Source organism: Salmo salar, chromosome 22, assembly GCF_965601325.2.
Source record: "Salmo salar chromosome 22, fSalSal1, whole genome shotgun sequence".
In the NCBI taxonomy this organism is placed as follows: Eukaryota; Metazoa; Chordata; class Actinopteri; order Salmoniformes; family Salmonidae; genus Salmo; species Salmo salar.
In genome coordinates this window covers 62,830,530-62,849,697 of record NC_138312.1, presented here as the reverse complement: position 1 = coordinate 62,849,697, position 19,168 = coordinate 62,830,530, and the positions used below count along the sequence as shown (strand labels likewise).

Below are 19,168 nucleotides of genomic sequence, written 5' to 3'. Positions count from 1 at the left end.
TCCCTTAAGAATATCCCTATATGTAGCACCATCCATCATTCCTTCAATTCTGACCAGTTTCCCAGTCCCTGCTGATGAAAAACATCCCCACTGCATGATGCTGCCACCACCATGCTTCACTGTGGGGATGGTGTTCTCGGGGTGATGAGAGGTGTTGGGTTTGCGCCAGACATAGTGTTTTCCTTGATGGCCAAAAAGCTCAATTTTAGTCTCATCTGACCAGAGTACCTTCTTCCATATGTTTGGGGAGTCTCCCACATGCCTTTTGGCAAACACCAAACATGTTTGCTTATTTTTTTCTTTAACCTCTTACATCTAGACGTTCCGCTAGCGGAACACCTGCTCCAATATCCAATGATGGGCGTGGCGCGAAATACAAACTCCTCTAAAATACAAAAACTTCAATTTTTCAAACATATGACTATTTCACAGCATTTTAAAGATAAGACTCTCCTTTATCTAACCACACTGTCCGATTTCAAAAAGGCTTTACAACGAAAGCAAAACATTAGATTATGTCAGCAGAGTACCAAGCCAGAAATAATCAGACACCCATTTTTCAAGCTAGCATATAATGTCACAAAAACCCAGAAGACAGCTAAATGCAACACTAACCTTTGATGATCTTCATCAGATGACGCACCTAGGACATTATGTTATACAATACATGCATGTTTTGTTCAATCAAGTTCATATTTATATCAAAAACCAGCTTTTTTTACATTAGCATGTGACGTTCAGAACTAGCATACCCCCCGCAAACTTCCGGGGAATTCGCTAACATTTTACTAAATTACTCACGATAAACGTTCACAAAAAGCATAACAATTATTTTAAGAATTATAGATACAGACCTCCTCTATGCCCTCGATATGTCCGATTTTAAAATAGCTTTTTGGTGAAAGCACATTTTGCAATATTCTAAGTACATAGCCCAGGCATCACGGGCTAGCTATTTAGACACCCGGCAAGTTTAGCACTCACCAATATCAGATTTACTATTATAAAAGTTTCATTACCTTTTGTTGTCTTCGTCAGAATGCACTCCCAGGACTGCTACTTCAATAACAAATGTTGGTTTGGTCCAAAATAATCCATCGTTATATCCGAATAGCGGCGTTTTGTTCGTGCGTCCCAGACACTATCTGAAATGGTAAATCAGGGTCGTGCGCATGGCGCAATTCGTGACAAAAAAAATCTAAATATTCCATTACTGTACTTCGAAGCATGTCAACCACTGTTTAAAATCCATTTTTATGCCATTTTTCTCGTAAAAAAGCGATAATATTCCGACCGGGAATGTCCATTTAGCTAAACTGAGGAAAGTAAACAAAGCTTTCGGTCGACGCGGGCACGAGCCTGAGTCTCACAGTACTGTAACCAGCCACTACCCAAACGCGCTACTTTTTTTCAGCCAGAGCCTGCAAAGCCACGATTCAGCTTTTTACCGCCTTCTGAGACCCTATGGCAGCCGTAGGAAGTGTCACGGGACAGCTAAGATCCTCACTCTTCAATAAACAGAGACAAGAAGAACGACACCTTGTCAGACAGGCCACTTCCTGCCTGAAACCTTGTCAGGTTTTTGCCTGCCAAATGAGTTCTGTTATACTCACAGACACCATTCAAACAGTTTTAGAAACGTTGGAGTGTTTTCTATCCATATGTAATAAGTATATGCATATTCTAGTTACTGGGTAGGATTAGTAACCAGATTAAATCGGGTATGTTTTTTATCCAGCCGTGAAAATACTGCCCCCTAGCCATAACAGGTTAAGCAATGGCTTTTTTCTGGCCACTCTTCCGTAAAGCCCAGCTCTGTGGAGAGTACGACTTAAAGTGGTCCTATGGACAGATACTCCAGATACTTCCCTCATTAAAATGCTAATCATTTTATAACATTTTTGACATGCGTTTTTCTGGATTTTTTTGTTGTTATTCTGTCTCTCACAGTTCAAATAAACCTACCATTAAAATTATAGACTGATCATTTCTTTGTAAGTGGGCAAACGTACAAAATCAGCAGAGGATCAAATACTTTTTCCCCCCCCACTGTATATACTGAGATCAGGTGACGGATCAGGTGAGACTTAGATTGCACACAGGTGGACTTTATTGAACTAATTATGTGACTTCTGAAGGTAATTGGTTGCACCAGATCTTATTTAGGGGCTTCATAGCAAAAGGGGGTGAATACATATGCACTCACTACTTTTCAGTTTTTAACAGTTTTACATTTTTTTGAAACAAGTTATTTTTTTCTATAGCATTATTATAGGGTTTTAAGCCTTTACACTCCTGTATATATCTGTATCATTATTATAGAAGCCTTTACACTCCTGTATATATCTGTATCATTATTATAGAAGCCTTTACACTCCTGTATATATCTGTATCATTATTATAGGGTTTTAAGCCTTTACACTCCTGTATATATCTGTAGCATTATTATAGAAGCCTTTACACTCCTGTATATATCTGTAGCATTATTATAGAAGCCTTTACGCTCCTGTATATATCTGTAGCATTATTATAGAAGCCTTTACACTCCTGTATATATCTGTAGCATTATTATAGGGTTTTAAGCCTTTACACTCCTGTATATATCTGTATCATTATTATAGGGTTTTAAGCCTTTGCACTCCTATATATATCTGTATCATTATTATAGAAGCCTTTACACTCCTGTATATATCTGTATCATTATTATAGAAGCCTTTACACTCCTGTATATATCTGTATCATTATTATAGAAGCCTTTACACTCCTGTATATATCTGTAGCATTATTATAGAAGCCTTTACACTCCTGTATATATCTGTATCATTATTATAGAAGCCTTTACACTCCTGTATATATCTGTAGCATTATTATAGAAGCCTTTACACTCCTGTATATATCTGTAGCATTATTATAGAAGCCTTTACACTCCTGTATATATCTGTATCATTATTATAGAAGCCTTTACACTCCTGTATATATCTGTAGCATTATTATAGAAGCCTTTACACTCCTGTATATATCTGTATCATTATTATAGAAGCCTTTACACTCCTGTATATATCTGTATCATTATTATAGAAGCCTTTACACTCCTGTATATATCTGTATCATTATTATAGAAGCCTTTACACTCCTGTATATATCTGTAGCATTATTATAGAAGCCTTTACACTCCTGTATATATCTGTATCATTATTATAGAAGCCTTTACACTCCTGTATATATCTGTATCATTATTATAGAAGCCTTTACACTCCTATATATATCTGTATCATTATTATAGAAGCCTTTACACTCCTGTATATATCTGTAGCATTATTATAGAAGCCTTTACACTCCTGTATATATCTGTAGCATTATTATAGAAGCCTTTACACTCCTGTATATATCTGTATCATTATTATAGAAGCCTTTACACTCCTATATATATCTGTAGCATTATTATAGGGTTTTAAGCCTTTACACTCCTGTATATATCTGTAGCATTATTATAGAAGCCTTTACACTCCTGTATATATCTGTAGCATTATTATAGGGTTTTAAGCCTTTACACTCCTGTATATATCTGTAGCATTATTATAGGGTTTTAACCCTTTACTCTCCTACCTGTCCTATGTGTTTCCTAAACGGGTTGTGTGTTTCTCAGCGGGTTGCGTGTTTCTCAGCGGGTTGTGTGTTTCTAAACTGAATATTGAATGATTCTAGTCTCATCTCTCCTTCCTTCTAACCTTGGTTTTACTGTAACGGTCTGGCCATCTCTCTCTCTCCTCCCCCTCCTCCCCCGTCCTCCCCCAGGTTATGTGGTTATCCTCCATTCTACTCTAACCACGGTCTGGCCATCTCTCTCTCTCCTCCCCCTCCTCCCCCGTCCTCCCCCAGGTTATGTGGTTATCCTCCGTTCTACTCTAACCACGGTCTGGCCATCTCTCTCTCTCCTCCCCCTCCTCCCCCGTCCTCCCCCAGGTTATGTGGTTATCCTCCGTTCTACTCTAACCACGGTCTGGCCATCTCTCCTGGGATGAAGAAGAGAATCAGGATGGGACAATATGAGTTTCCAAACCCAGAGTGGTCCGACGTATCGGAGGAGGGTAAGTGTGCCTTTTATACTTAAATGTCCTTGTATAGTGGGCTTTTATAGTGTCCTTGTACAGTGTCCTTGTACAGTGTCCTATCAGTCTGATGGCTTGGGGGTAGAAGCTGTTCAGCAGTCTGATGTCTTGGGGGTAGAAGCTGTTCAGCAGTCTGATGTCTTGGGGGTAGAAGCTGTTCAGCAGTCTAATGGCTTGGGGGTAGAAGCTGTTCAGCAGTCTGATGGCTTGGGGGTAGAAGCTGTTCAGCAGTCTGATGGCTTGGGGGTAGAAGCTGTTCAGCAGTCTGATGGCTTGGGGGTAGAAGCTGTTCAGCAGTCTGGTGGCTTGGGGGTAGAAGCTGTTCAGCAGTCTGATGGCTTGGGGGTAGAAGCTGTTCAGCAGTCTGATGGCTTGGGGGTAGAAGCTGTTCAGCAGTCTGATGGCTTGGTGGTAGAAGCTGTTCAGCAGTCTGATGGCTTGGGGGTAGAAGCTGTTCAGCAGTCTGGTGGCTTGGGGGTAGAAGCTGTTCAGCAGTCTGATGGCTTGGGGGTAGAAGCTGTTCAGCAGTCTGATGGCTTGGGGGTAGATGCTGTTCAGCAGTCTGATGGCTTGGGGGTAGAAGCTGTTCAGCAGACTGATGGCTTGGGGCTAGAAGCTGTTCAGCAGTCTGATGGCTTGGGGGTAGAAGCTGTTCAGCAGTCTGATGGCTTGGGGGTAGAAGCTGTTCAGCAGTCTGATGGCTTGGGGGTAGAATCTGTTCAGGAATATTTTGGTCCACACTTGGCGCTCTGGTACGTGGTAATTCACATAGTGTACTTCGCCATCCTGCATTTCCACAATGTAAATGTACCTTTAGTATTTGCTCAGTTCTATTTTGTGTGTGTGCCTGCGTAGCCAAGCAGCTGATCAGGACCCTGCTGAAGACCGAGCCCACACAGAGAATGACCATCACAGAGTTCATGAACCATCCATGGATCAACGTGAGTTTCTCTCTCCTCTCCACTCCTCTCTCCTCTCCCCTGCCTCTCCTCTCCTCTCTCTCCTCTCCCCTGTCTCTCTCTCTCCTCTCCCCTGTCTCTCTCTCTCCTCTCCCCTGTCTCTCTCTCTCCTCTCCCCTGTCTCTCTCTCTCCTCTCCCCTGTCTCTCTCTCACTCTGTCCCATTGTCTCTCTCTCTCTCTCTCTCTCTCTCTCTCTCTCTCTCTCTCTCTCTCTGCATATAAATGGATGAGAGCGCTTCCTACTGCCTGAGCTATGTTGTTGATGTAAATTGAGAAGAGCGTGGGGCCTAGGATCAAGCCTTGGGGTACTCCCTTGATGACAGGCAGTGGCTGAGACAGCAGATTTTTCTGACTTTATACACTGCACTCTTATAGAGAGGTAGTTAGCAAACCAGGCCAAAGACCCCTCAGAGACACCAATACTCCTTAGCCGGCCCACAAGAATGGAACGGTCTACCTTATCAAAAGCTTTGGCCAAGTCAATAAAAATAGCAGCACAAAAACCGGCTGAATATAAGACTGTATCATGGAGCGGTAGGATGTTTTGTTAAACAGAAAACATATTCCCTTTCTTTTAATCTTACCAGTCCATTTTCAAGTATTGATGAAGCTATCGTGATTTGGCAGGAATGTAGCTTGTCTACAGTTTGGTTAGTGTATTCCATCAGTTGGATACGTTTTTATTGGAAGACAATTCTGCAGAGGGAGGGAGGTACGATCGGATGGAACTGTTGTGAGAAACGGAGGGAAAAGAGAATGTAGGGAGAAGAACTGTCATCACTTGGTATATTTTCAGTTGTGAGTCGCTATTGGTCAGGAACACTAGAGTCAACGTTTCGAGAAAACAAAACGTCACCTGTCTGGAGCAGATTCCGCCTGCTGTGTGACAACGATAGAACTTCATTGCCCCCTAGTGGTCAAAAATATTGTATGTGTAGTTTTATAAAAATGATCATATCGGGGCCGAAGGCAATTCCACAAGCTGTGCCACAACCGCCCGTGACCGGGAGTCCCATATGGCGCCACACAATTGGCCCAGCGTCGTCCGGGTTAGGGGAGGGGTTTGGCCAGGTGGGCTTTACTTGGCTCAACGCGCTCTTGCGACTCCTTGTGGCGGGCTGGGCATCTGCAGGCTGACTTTGGTCGTCAGTTGAACGGTGTTTCCTCCGACACTATTGGTGCAGCCGGCTTCCGAGTTAAGCGGTTTGGCGAGTCATGTTTCAGCATGACTCGACCTCAGCCTCTCCCGAGCCCGTTGGGGAGTTGCAGCGATGAGACAAGATCGCAATTGGATATCACGAAATTGGGGAGAAAAAGGGGGGTAAAATACAAAATATATATAATATATAATATTATATATATACACTACCGTTCAAAAGTTTGGGGTCACTTAGAAATGTCCTTGTTTTTGAAAGAAAAGCTCATTTTTGGTCCATTTAAAAAAAAAACATCACATTGATCATAAATACAGTGTAGACATTGTTAATGTTGTAAATGACTATTGTAGCTGGAAACGGCTGATTTTTTTATGGAATATCTACATAGGCGAACAGAGGTCCATTATCAGCAACCATCACTCCTGTGTTCCAATGGCACGTTGTGTTAGCTAATCCAAGTTTATAATTTTAAAAGGCTAATTTATCATTAGAAAACCCTTTTGCAATTATGTTAGCACAGCTGAAAACTGTTGTCCTGATTAAAGAAGCAATAAAACTGGCCTTCTTTAGGCTAGTTGAGTATCTGGAGCATCAGCATTTGTGGGTTCGATTACAGGCTCAAAATGGCCAGAAACAAAGTACTTTCTTCTGAAACTCATCAGTCTGTTCTTGTACTGAGAAATGAAGGCTATTCCATGCGGGAAACTGAAGATCTCGTACAACGCTGTGAACTACTCCCTTCATGGAACAGCGCAAACTGGCTCTAACCAGAATAGAAAGAGGAGTGGGAGGCCCCGGTGTACAACTGAGCAAGAGGACAAGTACATTAGTGTCTAGTTTGAGAAACAGACACCTCACCAGTCCTCAACTGGCAGCTACATTAAATAGTACCCACAAAACACCAGTCTCAATGTCAACAGTGAAGAGGCGACTCAGGGATGCTGGCCTTCTAGGCAGAGGTTGCAAAGAAAAAGACATATCCCAAACTGGCCAATAAAAATAAAAGATTAAGATGGGCGAAGAGAACACTGACACTGGACAGAGGGAAAAAGTGTTACGAAATATAAGTTTGAGGTGTTCGGATCACAAAGAAGAACATTCGTGAGACGCAGAAAAATGAAAAGATGCTGGAGGACTGAACCATCTGTCATCATGGTGGAGGCAATGTGATGGTCTGGGGCTGCTTTGGTGGTGGTAAAGTGGGAGATTTGTACAGGGTCAAAGGGATCTTGAAGAAGGAAGGCTATCACTCCATTTTGCAACGCCATGCCATACCCTGTGGACGGCGACTAATTGGAGCCAATTTCCTCCTACAACAGGACAATGACCCAAAGCACAGCTCCAAACTATGCAAGAACTATTTAGGGAAGAAGCAGTCAGCTGGTATTCTGTCTATAATGGAGTGGCCAGCACCGTCACCGGATCTCAACCCTATTGAGCTGTTGTGGGAGCAGCTTGACCGTATGGTACGTCAGAAGTGCCCATCAAGCCATTCCAACTTGTGGGAGGTGCTTCAGGAAGCGTGGGGTGAAATCTCTTCAGATTACCTCAACAAATTGACGACTAGAATGCCAAAGGGTCTGCAAGGCTGTAATTGTTGCAAATGGAGGATTCTTTGACGAAAGCAACGTTTTGAAGGACACAATTATTATTTCAATAAAAAATCATTATTTATAACCTTGTTAACGTTTTGACTATATTTCCTATTCATTTTGCAACTAATTTCATGTATGTTTTCATGGAATTTGTCTTTATTTGTACTATTTTCTACATTGTAGAATAATAGTGAAGACATCAAAACTATGAAATAACACATATGGAATCATGTAGTAACCAAAAAAGTGTTTAAAAAAATACTAATACATTTTACACTTGAGATTCTTCAAAGTAGCCATCCTTTGCCTTGATGACAGCTTTGCACACTTGGCATTCTCTCAACCAGCTTCATGAGGTAGTCACCCGGAATGCATTTCAGTTAACAGGTGTGCCTTGTAAAAAGTTAACCTCTTGGGGCTAGGTGGGACACTAGCGTGCCACCCGTGGTGCACTCCATCAACAGCAGGTGCATTTCAAGAGCGGCAAATTTGAATCCAAATAAATGTCAAAATTCAAATTTTTCAAAAATACAACTATTTTACACCATTTCAAAGATAAACATCTCCTTAATCTAACCACGTTTTACGATTTCAAAAAGGTTTTACGGCGAAAGCATAAATTTAGAGTATGTTAGGACAGTACATTTACAAGAGTTGTGTGTAATGTTTTGTCAAGTCAAAGACAGGGTCACCAAAACCATAAAACCAGCTAAAATGATGCACTAACCTTTTACAATCTCCATCAGATGACACTCCTAGGACATTATGTTAGACAATGCATGCATTTTTAGTTCTATCAAGTTCATATTTATATCCAAAAACAGCGTTTTACTATGGCATTGATGTTGAGGAAATCGTTTCCCTCCAATAACCGGCAGTCAAGTCAGCGTCACAAATTAAATAATTAAAATTAGAAAACATTGGTAAAATATTATATTGTCATTTAAAGAATTATAGATTTACATCTCTTGAACTCAATCAACTTGCCAGATTTAAAAATAACCTTACTGGGAAATCACACTTTGCAATAATCTGAGCACTGCGCCCAGAAAAATACGCGTTGCGATACAGACTAGACGTCATGTTGGGGAGATCTAAAATCGAAAATACTATGTAAATAATCCATTACCTTTGATTCTCTTCATCAGATGTCACTTCCAGGTATCACAGGTCCATAACGAATGTAGTTTTGTTCAAAAAAGCTCATCATTTATGTCCAAAAATCTCCGTCTCGTTAGCACATGATGTAAGCCAGCCGGACTTCTCGTCATGAACGAGGGGAAAAAATATATTTCCGTTCGTTCAAACATGTCAAACGTTGTATAGCATAAATCATTAGGGCCTTTTTTAACCAGAACATGAATAATATTCAAGGTGGACGAATGCATACTCTTTTATAACGTATTGGAACGAGGGTACCCAACATGAACTCGCGCGCCAGGTGTCTAATGGGACATCATCGTTCCATGGCTCTTGTTCGGTCAGATCTCCCTCCAGAAGACTCAAAACACTTTGTAAAGGCTGGTGACATCTAGTGGAAGCAATAGGAAGTGCCAAAATATTCCTAAACCCCTGTGTTTTTCAATGGGATAGGTTTAAAGTCAATACAACACATCAGGTATCCACTTCCTGTCAGAAAATGTCTCAGGGTTTTGCCTGCCAAATGAGTTCTGTTATACTCACAGACACCATTCAAACAGTTTTAGAAACTTTAGAGTGTTTTCTATCCATATATAATAAGTATATGCATATTCTAGTTACTGGGTAGGATTAGTAACCAGATTAAATCGGGTACATTTTTTTTATCCAGACGTGCAAATGCTGCCCCCTAGACCCAACAGGTTAATTTGTAGAATTTCTTTCCTTAATGTGTTTGAGGCAATCAGTTGTGTTGTGACAAGGCAGGGGTGGTATACAGAAGATAGCCCTATTTGGTAAAAGACCAAGTCCATGTTCAGGCAAGAACAGCCCCCGAGTGGTGCAGCGGTCTAAGGCACTGCATCTCAGTGCTAGAGGCGTCACTACAGACACCCTGGTTCGAATCCAGGCTCTATCACAACCAGCCGTGATTGGGAGTCCCGTAGGTCGGCGCACAATTGGCCCAGCATTGTCCGGGTTTGGCCGTTGTAGGCTGTCATTGTAAATAATAATTTGTTCTTAACTGACTTGCCTAGTTAAATAAAGGTTACATTTAAAAAAAGGTTAAAAAAAATGTACAAAGAGAAACTACAGTCCATCATTACTTTAAGACATGAAGGTCAGTCAATACGGAACATTTCAAGGACTTTAAAAGTTTCTTCAAGTGCAGTCGCAAAAACCATCAAGTGCTATGATGAAACTGTCTCTCATGAGGACCTCCACAGGAAGGAAGACCCAGAGTTCCCTCTGCTGCAGAGGATAAGTTCATTAGAGTTACCAGCCTCAGATTGCAGCCCAAATAAATGCTTCAGAGTTCAAATAACAGACACATCTCAACATCAACTGTTCAGAGGAGACTGTGTGAATCAGTCCTTCATGGTTGAATTTCTGCAATGAAACCACTACTAAAGGACACCAATAAGAAGAGACTTACTTTGGCCAAGAAACACGAGCAATGGACATCAGACCAGTGGAAAGTGAGTCCAAATTTGAGACACATTTTTTTTGCATTCTGCAGCGATACGCCATCACATCTGGTTTGCGCTTAGTGGGACTATCATTTATTTTAGAACAGGACAATGACCCAACACACCTCCAGGCTGTGTAAGGGCTATTTGACCAAGAAGGAGAGTGATGGAGTGCTGCATCAGATGACCTGGCCTCCACAATCACCAGACCTCATCCCAATTGAGATGGTTTGGGATGAGTAGGACCGCAGCGTGAAGGAAAAGCAGTGCTCAGCATATGTGGGAACTCGTTCAAGACAGTTGGAAAAGCATTCCTCGTGAAACTGGTTGAGAGAATGCCGAGAGTGTGCAAAGTTGTCATCAAGGCAAAGGTTGGCTACTACTTTGAAGAATATCTGATATTTTTTATTTATTTTGTTAACACTTTTTGTTTACTACATGATTCCATATGTGTTATCTCATAGTTTTGATGTCTTCACTATTATTCTACAATGTAGAAAATAGTAAAAATAAAGAAAAACCCTTGAATGAGTAGGTGTGTCCAAACTTTTGACTGGTACTGTATATATCTTATTGATTTAACGGAAAATGATTAACATTTTCCATTTGTCACATCCCTAGTGTGTGTGTGTGTCTCTCATCCCTAGCGTGTGTGTGTGTGTGTGTGTGTGTCATCCCTAGCGTGTGTATGTGTGTGTGTATCTCTCATCCCTAGTGTGTGTATCTCTCATCCCTAGCGTGTGTGTGTGTGTATCTCCCATCCCTAGCGTGTGTGTGTGTCTCTCATCCCTAGTGTGTGTGTGTGTATCTCTCATCCCTAGTGTGTGTGTGTGTGTGTGTGTATCTCTCATCCCTAGTGTGTGTGTGTATCTCTCATCCCTAGCGTGTGTGTGTGTGTATCTCTCATCCCTAGTGTGTGTGTGTATCTCTCATCCCTAGTGTGTGTGTGTATCTCTCATCCCTAGTGTGTGTGTGTGTATCTCTCATCCCTAGTGTGTGTGTGTGTGTGTGTGTATCTCTCATCCCTAGTGTGTGTGTGTGTGTGTGTGTGTGTATCTCTCATCCCTAGTGTGTGTGTGTGTGTGTGTGTGTATCTCTCATCCCTAGTGTGTGTGTGTGTGTATCTCATCCCTAGTGTGTGTGTGTGTGTGTGTGTATCTCATCCCTAGTGTGTGTGTGTGTGTGTGTGTGTGTGTGTATCTCATCCCTAGTGTGTGTGTGTGTGTGTGTGTGTGTGTGTGTGTGTGTGTGTATCTCATCCCTAGTGTGTGTGTGTGTGTGTGTGTGTGTGTGTGTATCTCATCCCTAGTGTGTGTGTGTGTGTGTGTGTGTGTGTGTGTGTATCTCATCCCTAGTGTGTGTGTGTGTGTGTCTCATCCCTAGTGTGTGTGTGTGTGTGTGTGTGTGTGTATCTCATCCCTAGTGTGTGTGTGTGTGTGTGTGTGTGTGTGTGTGTGTGTGTATCTCATCCCTTGTGTGTGTGTGTGTGTGTGTGTGTGTGTGTGTATCTCATCCCTAGTGTGTGTGTGTGTATCTCATCCCTAGTGTGTCTCTCTCTCTGCAGCAGTCGATGGAGGTTCCCCAGATTCCTCTCCACACCAGGCGCGTTCTGATCGAGGAGAGAGATGCCTGGGAGGACCTCAGGGTGAGACTGAACACTATTCCCTATGTAGTGCACACTATTCCCTATGTAGTGCACACTATTCCCTATGTAGTGCACGCTATTCCCTATGTAGTGCACGCTAGTCCCTATGTAGTGCACGCTAGTCCCTATGTAGTGCACGCTAGTCCCTATGTAGTGCACGCTATTCCCTATGTAGTCCACGCTATTCCCTATGTAGTCCACGCTATTCCCTATGTAGTGCACGCTATTCCCTATGTAGTCCACGCTATTCCCTATGTAGTCCACGCTATTCCCTATGTAGTGCACGCAATTCCCTATCTAGTGGGATGTTGTTCCAGAAAGTTGTCTGATGAACTTCCTGTCTGTGTGTCTGTCAGGAGGAGATGAATAGCGCCTTAGCGACCATGAGAGTGGACTATGAGCAAGTCAAAATCAAGACCATGGAGGAGTCCTCCAATCCCCTTCTGATGAAGAGGAGGAAGAAGATACAGTCCTCAGCCAATCACACAGTCCCAGACACACAGACACCTGCCCTATGAGACACACTCAGCCAATCACACAGTCCCAGACACACAGACACCTGCCCTATGAGACACACTCAGCCAATCACACAGTCCCAGACACACACACGCGCACACACACACACACACAGTCCCAGACACACAGACACCTGCCCTATGAGACGCGCACACACACACACACACTCATACACACACACAGTCCCAGACACACAGACACCTGCCCTATGAGACGCGCACACACACACACACACTCATACACACACACAGAGTCATACACAGATATACGCACTCATATATACACACACACACACACACACACACACACACAGATATATACACACACACACACACACGTACACACACACACACACAGAGATATATACACACACACACACACACACACACACACACACACCGTGTACACACACACTCATACACGCGTTGTGAAATGGAAGCAATAAGGTTTATCGACTCACTGGGGAATGCATGGATGGATTTTCTTAAAGCATAGAAGTTTATATTTCATGACCAGTTTTAATGTTTTTAAAAAGCATTTATTTAGATTTAATCAATGTTTTTACCTAATCAACCACTCTGCTATGTTCACCTTTTAAAACCAGCCAAGAGGTTATGATAGGAGAGGAAGGGAACGTGTGAGTCCCATCAGACTGCCTTATATCAGTTACAGAGAGCTAAACAAACCATGTGTGTTTATTGAAATGACTTGTGGGAATGTAAACACACACCTACACACTTACACACACCCGGCCACGTCCCATTCAGAGGTGTATGATGTCACCTCCCCCCGGCCACGTCCCATTCAGAGGTCTATGTAGTCACCTCCCCCGGCCACGTCCCATTCAGAGGTCTATGATGTCACCTCCCCCGGCCACGTCCCATTCAGAGGTCTATGAAGTCACGTCCCGGCCACGTCCCATTCATGAACCACTGTCCCACGGTACAGGGTGAAAAGTTGAGTACAGTTCACTTGGCCTCTACCCAGCTTGCTGGCTTTCATCCAAAATCCTTAAAACCACTTCCCTCTACCCCCTATGCACTTGTGGAGAGCTGATTCGCCCAGGGTACAAGTGTTTAAGGGCAGATACACGGCAGCCATGTTTCATAATGGAATGCAGCCGGAGGCCATCTCAGCCCGGTGACGTTCTCTGGGGTTTGTAGTCTTTTCAGTTGTAGTTCTTATCCTGGCTGCTACAATGTTAAGAATCCCTTTTTGCTCAGTCTTTTACTGATGTTCTTCATCAGACTTTGTACTGTGTGAATGCTATGCTGAGGGCTTCACCCCAAAACTACCTTCTAGATCATTTTGATACTGCTTTGATTTTGTGTATAAAATATAGTGTTGCAGAATCTTATTGTCACTTTGTGTCTCTCTGCGTGTGTGTGTGTGTGTGTGTGTGTGTGTGTGTGTGTGTGTGTGTGTGTGTGTGTGTGTGTGTGTGTGTGTGTGTGTGTGTGTGTGTGTGTGTGTTCCTGCATCCTATCACTGTGGGTCACAAGTAGTGCTGCTAGCTGCGTCACTACAGACCCGGGTTCGATCCCAGGCTGTGTCACAGCCGGCCGTGACCGGGAGACCTATGGGGTGTCGCACAATTGGCCCAGCGTCGTCCGGGTTAGGGGAGGGTTTGGCCCGGCCCGGGATGTCTTTGTCCCATCGCGCTCTTGCGTCTCCTTTTGGCAGGCTGGGCGCCTGCAAGCTCAGTTTACGGTGTTTTCCTCCGACACATTGGTGCGGCTGGTTTCCGGGGTTAAGCGAAGCAGTGCGTCAAGAAGCAGCGCGGCTTGGTTGGGGACGTGTTTCAGAGGACGCACGGCTCTCGACCTTCACCTCTCCCAAGTCCATACGGGAGTTGCAGTGATGAGACAAGACTGTAACTACCAATTTGGATACAATGAAATTGAGGAGAAAATGGGGTAAAAATAATTTGGGCACTTTTTATTGGGAATTTGTGACACAGAAACAGCAAGCCTCCGTATATCTCACTGAGAGGTGTGGTGACATTCTGGTTCCCCTGGTCTACGGGACTTTGAACGTGGCACTGTCATAGGATGCCACCTTGCCAACAAGTCAGTTCGTAAAATGTCTGTCCTGCTAGAGCTGCCCCCCGGGTCAACTGTAAGTGCTGTTATTGTGAAGTGGAAACGTCTAGGAGCAACAACGGCTCATTCGCGTAGTGGTAGGCTGCCACACAAGTTCACAGAACGGGAACACTGAGTTATAAAATGATTTTGGAATATATTTGACGAGCAGGTGTCCACATACTTTTGGTCATGTAGTGTAGAGTGACACACCTGACAGTCCCATCCGTTATGGCATCGTTGACCTGAATGTAGCAACAATCACCAAAATTGTTAAGAACAACAACAAAGAAAGTATTTTTTTTTAATATATAATAAATGCAACAATTTGAACAATAGATGAAGGTACTCTAAATGTTTTGAGTAAAAAAAATCAATCAGGTATTACCTGAATTATAGCACATAACATGTTGCTGGGCACGGACGAATAATCATTCTGGTATTTTGGTGGGAATTCGGGTATTAAATATATTTTCATGCTCTCGTATTTACATGGTATCAGGTATTTTTCTATATTTTGTGTGAAAATAAATACAATTTATAACGGCCTCATTTGCATAAATACAATGTGTGTATTTGCAGATATGAATACATTGTAGCTCAGTTGGTAGAGCATGGTGTTTGCAACGCCAGGGTTGTGGGTTCGATTCCCACGGGGGACCAGTACGGAGAAAAAAATTTATGAAATGTACGCACTAACTACTGTAAGTCGCTCTGGATAAGAGCGTCTGCTAAATGACTAAAATGTAAATGTAAATTAACATAAAGGACAAGGCTGCAACCACAAAAAAAAAACGTGCTTTGTCTAGGCCTACCTGCACTCACCTGTGATATCTAGACCTCATTAATTACTGTTGTCACATTCTGTTGTATAATTCAATAGCAGGACACCCTCAATAGATAGCAGGACACCCTCGATAGATAGCAGGACACCCTCGATAGATAGCAGGACACCCTCGATAGATAGCAGGACACCCTCGATAGATAGCAGGACACCCTCGATAGATAGCAGGACACCCTCGATAGATAGCAGGACACCCTCGGTAGATAGCAGGACACCCTCGGTTTAAAAATCAACAGGTTATAGATTACACCTATCTTTCTGGTGATGTAAACGTCAAGGCGTTAAATCCCTGACAAAGCTTTCGCGTTCTTATAGATGCAGCGGAAAGACCAATGTACTCTCCATCGAGCCCATTTCAGACATTACCGAGGTGTTTGACAGGTCATTACAAACATTTCCGCTGTCGTAAGGTTAACGGGGGGGGAAAAAAACGACAGGCACAAGCAAGAGTATGAAAGAGTCGCCAGGAGTAAAAGGAAAACAGACAATCCAGTGGAATTTAGGTATTGGATTGTCAGGAATTTAGGTGACATCAAACACAGGAACTAGATGAGTGAAGGAGACCGATCCTCAGGGGGAAGGGACATGTGCCTTGCTACCGGAATGAGGATGCATGTTCTACTCATTCTAACTCTATGCTGCTCCATGCTCACACTGGGGGACAGGAAACTCCTCTGGTTGGTTGGTCACACTGGGGGACAGGAAACTCCTCTGGTTGGTTGGTCACACTGGGGGACAGGAAACTCCTCTGGTTGGTTGGTCACACTGGGGGACAGGAAACTCCTCTGGTTGGTCACACTGGGGGACAGGAAACTCCTCTGGTTGGTTGGTCACACTGGGGGACAGGAAACTCCTCTGGTTGGTCACACTGGGGGACAGGAAACTCCTCTGGTTGGTCACACTGGGGGACAGGAAACTCCTCTGGTTGGTTGGTCACACTGGGGGACAGGAAACTCCTCTGGTTGGTCACACTGGGGGACAGGAAACTCCTCTGGTTGGTCACACTGGGGGACAGGAAACTCCTCTGGTTGGTCACACTGGGGGACAGGAAACTCCTCTGGTTGGTCACACTGGGGGACAGGAAACTCCTCTGGTTGGTCACACTGGGGGACAGAAAACTCCTCTGGTTGGTCACACTGGGGGACAGGAAACTCCTCTGGTTGGTTGGTCACACTGGGGGACAGGAAACTCCTCTGGTTGGTCACACTGGGGGACAGGAAACTCCTCTGGTTGGTCACACTGGGGGACAGGAAACTCCTCTGGTTGGTTGGTCACACTGGGGGACAGGAAACTCCTCTGGTTGGTTGGTCACACTGGGGGACAGGAAACTCCTCTGGTTGGTTGGTCACACTGGGGGACAGGAAACTCCTCTGGTTGGTCACACTGGGGGACAGGAAACTCCTCTGGTTGGTCACACTGGGGGACAGGAAACTCCTCTGGTTGGTCACACTGGGGGACAGGAAACTCCTCTGGTTGGTCACACTGGGGGACAGGAAACTCCTCTGGTTGGTTGGTCACACTGGGGGACAGGAAACTCCTCTGGTTGGTCACACTGGGGGACAGGAAACTCCTCTGGTTGGTCACACTGGGGGACAGGAAACTCCTCTGGTTGGTCACACTGGGGGACAGGAAACTCCTCTGGTTGGTCACACTGGGGGACAGGAAACTCCTCTGGTTGGTCACACTGGGGGACAGGAAACTCCTCTGGTTGGTCACACTGGGGGACAGGAAACTCGTCTGGTTGGTCACACTGGGGGACAGGAAACTCGTCTGGTTGGTCACACTGGGGGACAGGAAACTCCTCTGGTTGGTCACACTGGGGGACAGGAAACTCCTCTGGTTGGTCACACTGGGGGACAGGAAACTCCTCTGGTTGGTCACACTGGGGGACAGGAAACTCCTCTGGTTGGTTGGTCACACTGGGGGACAGGAAACTCCTCTGGTTGGTCACACTGGGGGACAGGAAACTCCTCTGGTTGGTCACACTGGGGGACAGGAAACTCCTCTGGTTGGTCACACTGGGGGACAGGAAACTCCTCTGGTTGGTTGGTCACACTGGGGGACAGGAAACTCCTCCGGTTGGTCACACTGGGGGACAGGAAACTCCTCTGGTTGGTCACACTGGGGGACAGGAAACTCCTCTGGTTGGTCACACTGGGGGACAGGAAACTCCTCTGGTTGGTCACACTGGGGGACAGGAAACTCCTCTGGTTGGTCACACTGGGGGACAGGAAACTCCTCTGGTTGGTCACACTGGGGGACAGGAAACTTCTCTGGTTGGTTGGTCACACTGGGGGACAGGAAACTCCTCTGGTTGGTCACACTGGGGGACAGGAAACTCCTCTGGTTGGTTGGTCACACTGGGGGACAGGAAACTCCTCTGGTTGGTCACACTGGGGGACAGGAAACTCCTCTGGTTGGTCACACTGGGGGACAGGAAACTCCTCTGGTTGGTCACACTGGGGGACAGGAAACTCCTCTGGTTGGTTGGTCACACTGGGGGACAGGAAACTCCTCTGGTTGGTCACACTGGGGGACAGGAAACTCCTCTGGTTGGTTGGTCACACTGGGGGACAGGAAACTCCTCTGGTTGGTCACACTGGGGGACAGGAAACTCCTCTGGTTGGTCACACTGGGGGACAGGAAACTCCTCTGGTTGGTCACACTGGGGGACAGGAAACTCCTCTGGTTGGTCACACTGGGGGACAGGAAACTCCTCTGGTTGGTCACACTGGGGGACAGGAAACTCCTCTGGTTGGTCACACTGGGGGACAGGAAACTCCTCTGGTTGGTCACACTGGGGGACAGGAAACTCCTCTGGTTGGTTGGTCACACTGGGGGACAGGAAACTCCTCTGGTTGGTTGGTCACACTGGGGGACAGGAAACTCCTCTGGTTGGTCACACTGGGGGACAGGAAACTCCTCTGGTTGGTTGGTCACACTGGGGGACAGGAAACTCCTCTGGTTGGTCACACTGGGGGACAGGAAACTCCTCTGGTTGGTCACACTGGGGGACAGGAAACTCCTCTGGTTGGTTGGTCACACTGGGGGACAGGAAACTCGTCTGGTTGGTCACACTGGGGGACAGGAAACTCGTCTGGTTGGTCACACTGGGGGACAGGAAACTCCTCTGGTTGGTCACACTGGGGGACAGGAAACTCCTCTGGTTGGTCACACTGGGGGACAGGAAACTCCTCTGGTTGGTTGGTCACACTGGGGGACAGGAAACTCCTCTGGTTGGTTGGTCACACTGGGGGACAGGAAACTCCTCTGGTTGGTCACACTGGGGGACAGGAAACTCCTCTGGTTGGTCACACTGGGGGACAGGAAACTCCTCTGGTTGGTCACACTGGGGGACAGGAAACTCCTCTGGTTGGTTGGTCACACTGGGGGACAGGAAACTCCTCTGGTTGGTCACACTGGGGGACAGGAAACTCCTCTGGTTGGTTGGTCACACTGGGGGACAGGAAACTCCTCTGGTTGGTCACACTGGGGGACAGGAAACTCCTCTGGTTGGTCACACTGGGGGACAGGAAACTCCTCTGGTTGGTCACACTGGGGGACAGGAAACTCCTCTGGTTGGTCACACTGGGGGACAGGAAACTCCTCTGGTTGGTCACACTGGGGGACAGGAAACTCCTCTGGTTGGTCACAC

The 19,168-nt window shown here is 45.2% G+C and overlaps 1 protein-coding gene across 3 annotated transcripts in view; it reads left to right on the top strand.

Annotated features, from left to right (window-relative positions):
- Nucleotides 1-13,940, top strand: part of LOC106583822 (MAP kinase-activated protein kinase 2) — a 47,056-nt gene extending 33,116 nt beyond the window's left edge. The window contains exons 7-11 of one of the 3 annotated variants that reach the window (XR_014382236.1): nucleotides 3,964-4,088; nucleotides 4,965-5,050; nucleotides 11,992-12,072; nucleotides 12,429-13,398; nucleotides 13,439-13,940. Coding sequence is in view for 2 of the 3 variants with exons in the window: in XM_014168419.3 (XP_014023894.3) it covers nucleotides 3,964-4,088; nucleotides 4,965-5,050; nucleotides 11,992-12,072; nucleotides 12,429-12,590 (454 nt within the window). In the remaining variant the exon portion in view is untranslated. Of the gene's footprint in view, nucleotides 1-3,963; nucleotides 4,089-4,964; nucleotides 5,051-11,991; nucleotides 12,073-12,428 lie in introns of all 3 variants that reach the window. The other 2 variants (XM_014168421.3, XM_014168419.3) reach the window with 2 other exon arrangements.
- The last annotated feature ends 5,228 nt before the right edge of the window (nucleotides 13,941-19,168 follow it).